The sequence below is a fragment of the Papaver somniferum genome, chromosome 1 (assembly GCF_003573695.1).
Source record: "Papaver somniferum cultivar HN1 chromosome 1, ASM357369v1, whole genome shotgun sequence".
Classification (NCBI taxonomy): domain Eukaryota; kingdom Viridiplantae; phylum Streptophyta; class Magnoliopsida; order Ranunculales; family Papaveraceae; genus Papaver; species Papaver somniferum.
In genome coordinates this window covers 161,622,467-161,632,090 of record NC_039358.1, presented here as the reverse complement: position 1 = coordinate 161,632,090, position 9,624 = coordinate 161,622,467, and the positions used below count along the sequence as shown (strand labels likewise).

At 35.6% G+C, this 9,624-nt stretch overlaps 1 protein-coding gene across 1 annotated transcript; it reads left to right on the top strand.

Moving 5' to 3' along the window:
- The first annotated feature begins 5,026 nt into the window (after nucleotides 1–5,026).
- LOC113306025 (indole-3-acetic acid-amido synthetase GH3.10) lies at nucleotides 5,027–8,130 on the top strand. Its single transcript, XM_026555015.1, has 4 exons — nucleotides 5,027–5,706; nucleotides 6,004–6,105; nucleotides 6,368–7,203; nucleotides 7,485–8,130. The coding sequence occupies exons 1-4, from the start codon at nucleotides 5,378–5,380 to the stop codon at nucleotides 8,021–8,023; spliced, it is 1,806 nt and encodes a 601-aa protein (XP_026410800.1). The 5' UTR covers nucleotides 5,027–5,377; the 3' UTR covers nucleotides 8,024–8,130.
- Nucleotides 8,131–9,624: the final 1,494 nt, after the last annotated feature.

Here is a 9,624-nt window from a genome sequence, read left to right as displayed (position 1 = left end):
CGATTAGAACGTTTACAGAAACAAGTCCGTGAACCTAATCACAAAAAAAATACTTGGACGGGTACCAAAGACCAGTTGTCCAAAAATTAATCTAGTCGTATCCAACAAACTAGGCCGGATGTATCTACTAAAATTGATCAATGTACAACCTGTGATATTTCATTTATAAAGATAAACAATATAATGCGTACAAAGAAATAATACATACACCAGAAGTTTTGTTAGCGAGGAAACCACAAATGCAGAAAACCCCCAAGACCTTTGAACACCAAACTGTATTAAGCCGCTACATACATTAGCCTACCACCAATTAACTTCGGACTGAAATGTAGTTGATCCCTAAAAGGTATCCCACCGATTAAGGTACGGTCGCGCTCCTTACGCCTCTTGAACCCTAGCAGGACTCTGCGCAATTGATTCCTTTAGATGACGTCATACCAACTAAGAGTTGCTTCAACTCAATTGAAGACTTTAAATCAAATCTGTCTCCCATAAATTAAGCCTATATAATTGATTTCCTGGTTACGATCGAAACAGATGATCAAAATCAAATGTATGATCAAGGTGATGGAAATCGATAGCAATTTAACAAAAGTCTAGCTATCCTAAATATCCGAACTTATGTAACCCGAAGTGCATCCTAGATTATTATTCACCTCACAAGTATAAAACTTGTGGAATCAATAAAGTTTGAGACGAAGAGAACTTTGATGATTTCTATCTATCTTGATCGATGGAGCAAGCTCTACAAACAATCAAGATCAGGATACTCAAGTTATCAAGGAAAGATAACTGGACCTGGCTTCACGAATCCCTATAAAGTCTTTATAGTCGCTAATCCCTAAAAGGGTTAGGAAGAGGACGACTCTCGATACAACTAGGACACAACAAAAAGTAGTGTCGGGATTCAAATATCCAAGTTGCTTGAAGTTCCTCTTTTATAGACATTCAAAGCATAAGTTGCTTTATGTTTAAGCTAAGATAGCTTTGGAACCAATCAAACAATACCCACCGTTAGATGAATCTTTGAAAATGATTTACATAAGAAAGATATACACTCTGGTGAGGTGAAACCGTAACCGAACCGTGTACAAAGACTATGTTCAACATAGTTAGCCGAAACTAGCCGGTTTGAACTTAAAAGATTAATCTTCATTTAAATGAACACATAAAACATTAACTTTGAGTCGCAAACATGTGACCAATTAAGTCTAATGTTTATAGAGATTTAATCAAATGTTAATTATCTCGAAGAAATAATCTAAACACACTTGAAAATATAATCGACATGGTTAGTAGGTATACAAGGTACAAATATCATTATCTTTCGTGAGTCGATTTAGTCACAGTACGTATACCGGTTTGGAAACTTTAAACCAAAACCGAGTTGCGGAGTTCACAGAACTTTTTAGGTTTGCGTACCAGTTTGCAAACTTTCCAACAAACCAAAGTTCCGGAGTTTTTAGAACTTTTTCAGTTTGCGTACCGGTTTGGAAACTTAAGACTGTCGCTGGTTCCGGAGTTCACAGAACTAAATCTCTTTACGTACCGGTTTGGAAACGCTACCGAGTTCAGGAACACAGAACTATTTTAGTTCGCATACCGGTTTGGATACTCACCCCCAGTTCCGTAACCAATGTTCAAGAATGGTTTGCATACGAGTATGCATACCGATCCAGTTCACGAGTTAAACAGATTTTCATATGATGTGCATAAGAATATGTGTATCACAAATATGTAAGTCGATATGTATAGATACTCCGCTACGTGTACAAGTACATGTAATACGGGTTCATACGTATAACAGTTGCCACTGTCTTGTATCTGAATCTATAATAGTTCTATATATATTATTATCTAAATCGATTCAAAACATTCCTGAATAACATCAATGACACATATCATTTTTTCAGGCTATTTTCGAATGATGAAACTTGAATCATGATTTTGATCCCGAAAAATAAATTGTCTTTAAACGAAATTCATCAAGTATGAAAAAATGTTCATTGAACTTAGTCATTATATTTCGAGAAATTATCAAGATAAACTTGATTCAAAATTCTTGTCTGTGCATACTAGTCTAATTAGTTATGTGACATCATCTCAGATGATAGAAAAGTGAATATAACTTGAGATATAGGTGGTTCAGTCTTTACTTACCCTTTGTTGATGAAGTTCTCCAAAATCTTCGGTTGATCTTCGCCTTCAAACAATAGAACGTAATGATGACTGCTGTAATCCTCTGTTTCTCAACTATATTGTTATCCTAGTCCGAGACTTAACTAATTATAGACTAAAAATCAAGATATAATTTTGACAACTAAATTTGACAACAAGCTTGAGATGGCAACACTTTTGAGTTCGACCAAGCAATGCTCTAACACTTGCAATGCGCAATATTTCGAGAGAGGCAATTATCTGGTTGTACATGTCGTAAGGAAAAACCAAAGACCACTATTATATATAACATAAGAGCAAAAGACCGATCCTGGTGAGATAGCTAGCTGACACTAATACCAACCCTAAAAGCTCCAGACCACGAACCACATAACATAAAAAGGTATCTTCACCAGGTAAGCTCGAAAGAAGAACTGTCAAGCACCACTTTTAGAGATAAAGATGAAATTCCATCTGAATGATAATATCCACTAACTTTACATTAAAAATTAGAGATAAGAAGACTAAGCAAACTATCTGAATATTTAGTTTTGGGAACCTATGGAATGTGAGCGTTCACATTTTTTGGACAATTTATAATACTACCCTAGTTAAGCAGTTGTCTAATTTACATGTCATTTGCATTGTCTGGAAAAGCATTATGACATCCAAGTTAGCGGCGACATGCACAAAGAAAGGATCTCTTTTTATTACTCCTAAAAGATTTTAATCCAAGTTATAAGGGCAAGCCTCATCCCAACTCTTTGATGGTCCACAAAAAGTGGACATAAAAGTATCAGTGTGACAAACACGAACATCCACATATCGGTAAAGTCTATAAAATACCTTATAATTTGAGGAAGTCGCTCTAGAAAGTTTTTTTTTTTTATTATTGGTATTTTTATCCGGAAAACCTTTGATCGGATGGATAAGGATGAACACAATTTACATTTTTTTAATTTTTTTGTTCGATCACCGAACAACCAAATGAAAACTTTGTTAGTTTTTTTTAAAAGTAAAAAACCCATATTAATATTTGTGGAGGTTTTAGTGGATTTCTATGACCGGTCAGACTAGTGAAGGGACAAGATGGCGTGTTACAGCATTGTCGGCCTAGTAAGTGAACGACAAGATGGCACTATAGTATACAGACTGTTAAGCGCTAAGATAGAGGGACCTTGCAGGGCCAGTGATGTGCATAGATGGCGCTACACTATAGTCATTGGCTAAGTGATGAAGCTTGTTGGATGACAAAATAAAGCTTTGTTGAGGGAAGGAAATACAAAACCAAAGTAACAAATGCAACATGTGATGTCAGCATTGAGGCATATCCATGGAACTCAGTATGATGCGAGAATATAGAATAAGACAAGAGTTGGCCTATGCATTAAGTCAAGATTGGCCAAAGCTTAGACAACACAAGCAAGTTACTAATGCAAGAGTAGACATTGCTAATGCCGAGAAAATTGGCTAAGTGAAGCATATGATGCATGAATAACCAGAATGAGCTAAGGAAATGGCCAAGAGAATTGAAGCGAAATGTTGGTCGTACGTTGGATTAGGCTAAGAAGTTTACAGGGCCATGTTGGCTGAGTATTGAAGGAAGGCCAAGTTCAGTAATACGCAAAGTTGGTATATTATGGCTCAGGTGACAATTATAAGTTGGTTATTAGCTTTACAAGCGTGCCAAAGGTGTGAGACAAGGGAGAACGGTTATAGAGGAGGTTTATAGCCTAAAAGGTGTGTCCATAACTGTCTTGGTGTAGAAGGCTGGCTCGAGTTAGAGAAAAAATTGGCCAGTAGGCAGCAATTATTGGCGGTTATGGATCTGCCTTATGGGACAGATGGCTGTCCCATGCATGTACAAGTGTTGTGCACGGTTATTGGCCATTGTAACCACTGCATAAATAATGCAAAGGCATTAGAAAATTGGTAGGCTTAAATAAGAGATTGCAAGACTCAAATTGAGACAGTTTTGGTAAGGTTAAGGCTTGGTTCAAGAGGAACAAGTCTGTGTAAGTCCCTAAGTGGACAAGTTTTGTATGTCTTCCCTTTGATGCAATAAAATGGGCTAATTGTGTCATGTTCTAAGTGATCTTGGTTGACTGATTGTGTTAATGAATGTGTGGCAATGTTGAATGCTTTATGGTAAGCATTTGAGAAGAAGAAAAAAGTGAAAAAAGGCTAAAAACTTCCATTGCAGAACTGTGTAGTGTTGTTGTTTGTATTGGTGCAAACTTATAAAGCTGAAGTAATCGTAGATGAAACTTGATTCGCTGAACTACATTGTTGCGGAGCACATCTGTGCCAGAAATTTACAAAGTACATTTCTGGGTGTCAGAGTTCCCATGATGAAAAAAAAAGCCCCACAAGTATTTGATAATCCTTACGATGCGGAAGTTTTAACATCCATGCCATAAAACTTACCCTAAATGTAATGGAAAAAAGTGCAGCTCCCGCTTTGGCTCCAAGGGGGCATTGCTTACAAAAGGTAATGGGATGGTATAATGGAATCTCATAAACTAGTCGGCCCAAACTTTTTGTCGGGGTTTCAATGCAACCAAACAGCTACATGACATGACAGTTGCCAACGTTTCCGGTGCAAATGGGGGTATTCAAGAATTAATTGATATGCCTACCACCATGCTCCACCAAAATCTATTTGAGTAATATTTGCTGACAGAAAGTAAGAGAAAATAATGGGAAGTTATTGGGAACCAATCACTTTCGGCCACTTGGTGTAATTATGATAAAAGGTATAAATTGCAGCAATTGCCTGAATGTGATTGAATATAACTAGCCAACCGCAGAAATGGTTGGTGTCATTGTGAGAACTTCAAAATATGTCCAGCCAGCCTACAAATTAGAAAGAGACGGACTTTCCCGGAAGATGTGGCCATCACATTTACCTTACATTCATGAATAATCACCGTCTCTTCTTCCAAAGATTCTTCTCTCCTCTTTCTTTTTATCTGTAAGTATGATAACACTGTCGTGTGGTCTACATTCCATCGTACCGAGTCTCTTAAGATAAACATTAATGTTTCTGGAGATCAGGCCACCGGAGAGAGAGATGCATGTGTCTATGACAGAGAAATGTAGGAGTATATTTTAGTAGTTAATACTAAATTTACGATATATATATTCTGTCTATATATATTTTCATCAAGAACGGATAGAGTTCTAGCTACCAGCAGTTCCATATCAATATTACTATAATATGGAAGCAGTAGTAAATAACAAAATTATATCAAATGATGATTATGAAATTATCAAATGGTTTGAAGATATCTCAGAGAACGCTGGATTAGTTCAGACAGAAACTCTTCGACGTATTATCGAGATGAATTTTGAAACGGAATATCTCAAGAAATGGCTTGGAAACGATTTGAATATTCAAGAAATGGATTCCAGTTCAATTGAATCACTCTATACTTCTTTAGTTCCTCTTGTTTCTCATGCAGATTTAGAACCATATATTCTAAGGATTAAGGATGGAGATTTAACACCTGTTCTCATTCAAGAAGCTATTACTACTCTTTCTTTAAGGTAAGGACATTAACGCCGCAACTACTAACCAGTATGCTCCTAGCGTCTCACGTAGATGAGGTTGAATTCTTGATACCTTGTTGAATTCTGGAACTTCATGATGATGAGCATTTACTCTTTTTCTTATTATTTTATCTTATAACGAGATTGAGTGAAAACCTATTTTGTTCCGAAGAAAAATGAACAAGATGGAGTGATTTGACGTGATAGGAAAAACAGTGAATTTTCTTGTGATCTTTTTGAATTTGAATTTGTTTGTCGCTTGATTTACTTTTTTTACTGTTTTGTGATTTTCAGTTCAGGAACAACAGAAGGAAGACAAAAGTACGTTCCTTTCACTCGTCATAGTTCACAAACAACACTTCAGATGTTTAGATTGGCTGCTGCTTACAGATCAAGGTCCCAACTTTATATCATCAAAACTAGCTTCTTTTGTTCTCCTTTTTTTTCTTTTCTTTTGATGAGATGTTCCCTCTTTTTTCTAACTTTTTTCATTCATATAATTCACATTTATCCCCAAAGCAAAAGGGGTACGTTCAAATTTTTACAATGTGCACGGGTTGTTTCAAGAACCCATGCAACAAGAATCCAAAATGTGCCTATAATTGAGCTACCATTAATTGCTCAGTGACCTCTGACTCTTGTTTATCTCATATTATAGGGTTTTTCCAATAAGGGAAGGAGGAAGGATACTTGAGTTCATTTACAGTAGTGCACAGTCAAAAACAAAAGGAGGAATAGCAGTAGGAACAGCAACAAGTCATTATTACGCGAGTGAAGAGTTCAAAATCAAACAAACGAAAACGAAATCATTTACTTGTAGTCCACAAGAAGTAATTTCAGGTGGAGATTATAAAGAATCAACATATTGTCATCTTTTACTTGGTCTTATTTTCTGTGATCAAGTTGAATTCATCACTTCCACATTTGCTTATAGTATAGTACAAGCTTTCACAACATTTGAGGAAGTTTGGGAATGTATCGTCCAAGATATAAGAGAAGGGACTTTGAATTCGGTAAAAGTCACTTCAAATAAGATGAGAGAAGCCGTTCTGGATATCATATCTCCAAACCCGTGTTTAGCTTCAAGGATTGAAGAGAAATGCAAAGAATTAGATGTGACGGATTGGTTTTCGGTAATACCGAAACTATGGCCTAACGCCAAGTACGTCTACTCAATAATGACAGGATCAATGCAACCTTATTTGAAAAAACTGAGACATTATTCAGGAAGTTTGCCAATTGTTTGTGCCGATTATGGATCGACAGAAAGTTGGATTGGTGTCAATATTGAACCCTGTTGTCCACCTGAAGATGTCAGTTTTACTATTGTACCCACATTTTCTTACTTTGAGTTTATACCTCTTCATAGAGATAAAAAAGGTTACATCAGTACCTCCTCAGCAGCTATTGATGACTTTATAGAAGATGAACCCGTACCACTTTCTAAAGTTAAGATTGGTCAAGAATACGAGCTGGTTCTTACAACTTTCACAGGTTGGTCTCTCCATCCCATCGCTATATCCTCCGTCTCTCTCGGCATTAATTTTGTTTATACGTAATTTACAACTATTGGTTCATTATTTCCATTAATAACATTAACAACAAAAGTACTCTAACTAATTAACAAGTAACTGTGACTTAGATTTTAGGGAATAGTTATGTCTGGCCTTTTTGGGGCTCATTTTATTTTGATGGTGAGACTTCTCCCAACTAAACAAAATAATTAGCAAAATATCTTTGCTTCATTAATTTTATTGTTGATGTTTCTCTTTCAGGGCTTTACAGGTATAGATTAGGAGATGTGGTTGAAGTTGCTGGTTTCTACAAAGGAACCCCGAAACTGAATTTTATTTGCAGAAGAAAACTAATTTTGACAGTAAATATCGACAAAAATACAGAGAAAGACCTTCAGTTTGTGGTAGAGAGAGGATCACAAATTTTAAGCAGAGAGAAAGCTGAAATAGTAGACTTCACGAGCCACGCCAACGTTATGAAACAGCCGGGTAATTATGTAATTTATTGGGAGATTAAGGGTGAAGTCAAGGAAGGAACTCTCAGCGAGTGCTGCAGGGAAATGGACGAGTCTTTCGTAGATTATGGATACGTCGTTTCAAGGAAATCCAAATCTATTGGACCGTTGGAACTATGCATTGTAGAGAAAGGAACATTTAAGAGAATTCTGGATTATTTTGTAGGGAATGGAGCAGCTATGAGCCAGTTTAAGACGCCCAGGTGTACTAGTAACCAAGTTATATTAAGGATTCTAAATGTTTACACAGTGAAAAGGGTTCATAGTACTGCTTATGGGGGGTGATAATAATGGTGACACGATTGTAAATTCATCTGATCTCATTTAAGTTTTAAAAAGACTTGTTTGTACTGTAACTATTTAAGAATAAAATGATGGATTTCTTGATCTAATGTTACTGTTGCTGCATAATGAGCAAAAACAAAATCCTATATTGTTTTGCTAAATCATGCAAAATTTTATTACCAAAGTTTCCAAATTTTCAACTACACATTACAACCAAAAGTCATTGTTACAAGTATGCCAATATTATAAATTCTCAACCAAATCTAAAGTAGGTTGCAGTTGACCACTCTAACCTAGATGGATAGGAAAGGAGGTCTAGAATAATACTTAACAATTTGACCCCTTCCTAGAATCACACTTTTTTTTTTTTTTTTGCTAAGTTATCTGACGAAAAATTGATCTCTCGAAATCCATATAGAAAAATTAGACCTTTTAATATGTTTTAAATTTTGGACCAGCAAGTAAAAATTATTCAAGGAAGTAACTCTGATTTGAACACCCTAATAACTGTTCTAGAATCCTATTGAATGAAAATTCAGAAAACAAAGGTGTTTAGTTATCTCTGAAATGTTATATGTGTGGGAATGATGAAGATACTTTAGATCATTTATTGTGGTATTGTAACATCAGCCAGTTATCTTGGGATTGGCTGGGTGGGATTTCTAGCTTATTGAATCCTATTTTTTTCCCTGACATACTTTTCTTCAAAGTCCTATTGTTAAGCAGATTTGGGGAGTAGCAGCTTCAACATAATGATAGTCCATACTCTCTAGTTACTAGTCCATACTCTCTAGTTACAAGCAACATGATGATAGTCCATACTCTCTAGTTACTAGTAGCTTCAACAGTTAAGATTCCTCTCTAGTTACTAGTCCATACTCTTCTATCCCTCCTTTATGTAAAGACAAGCAAGTCACTCACTGATATAAAATCAAAAATTTCTCCAGGTATACACCATTGTCTATTATGAATAAACTCATTCACCTTCATCTTTATATTCTTATTAACATACTCATTTTCAGTCTCCACCAAATCAATAACAGCAGTGTCATTAAGCCATTTCTCATACCAAACAGAGACATTATTCCCATTGTTAATAATCCACTTGGTATCTTCATCAAGTTCTTTTCAAAATTAGTTTGAGTCATGGCCATATAAAGGATTGTTTGTAGTAACTAATCCACCTTCCTTTAGTATCTTTACATTATGCATTGAAAATCTAGCCCCTTTATCTTTATATTTTGCATTGAAAAAATCTAACATTCATCATCTTCATTTTGAATCTTCCATAGCAGCTTCATCAATAATGCTTTGTTAATATTTTCAAGTTTTTTAATACCCAAACCTCCTTCAACGGTTGGAGTACATACATCATTCCAATTCAGTTTAATGGATTTTCTCACTTCATAATCCTCATACCATAGAGAATTTCTAATAACTTTTTCACATTCTACAATGATGCTTTTAGGCCACTTGTATACAAACATATTAAAAATAGGAATACTCATCATATGTTTAATCAACACCATTCTTAAATGAAAATTCAGCAAGTTGCCTTTCCTATAGCTAACTTATTTTGTGTCATCTCAACAAAAGCTTGA

Bases quoted from the DNA above. Each gene is read 5' to 3' on its own strand.
- LOC113306025 (XM_026555015.1), top strand. From the start codon at position 5,378: ATGGAAGCAGTAGTAAATAACAAAATTATATCAAATGATGATTATGAA. The intron at 5,707-6,003 runs GTAAGGACATTA...TGTGATTTTCAG, and splicing joins ATTACTACTCTTTCTTTAAG to TTCAGGAACAACAGAAGGAA. The intron at 6,106-6,367 runs GTCCCAACTTTA...CTCATATTATAG, and splicing joins GCTGCTGCTTACAGATCAAG to GGTTTTTCCAATAAGGGAAG.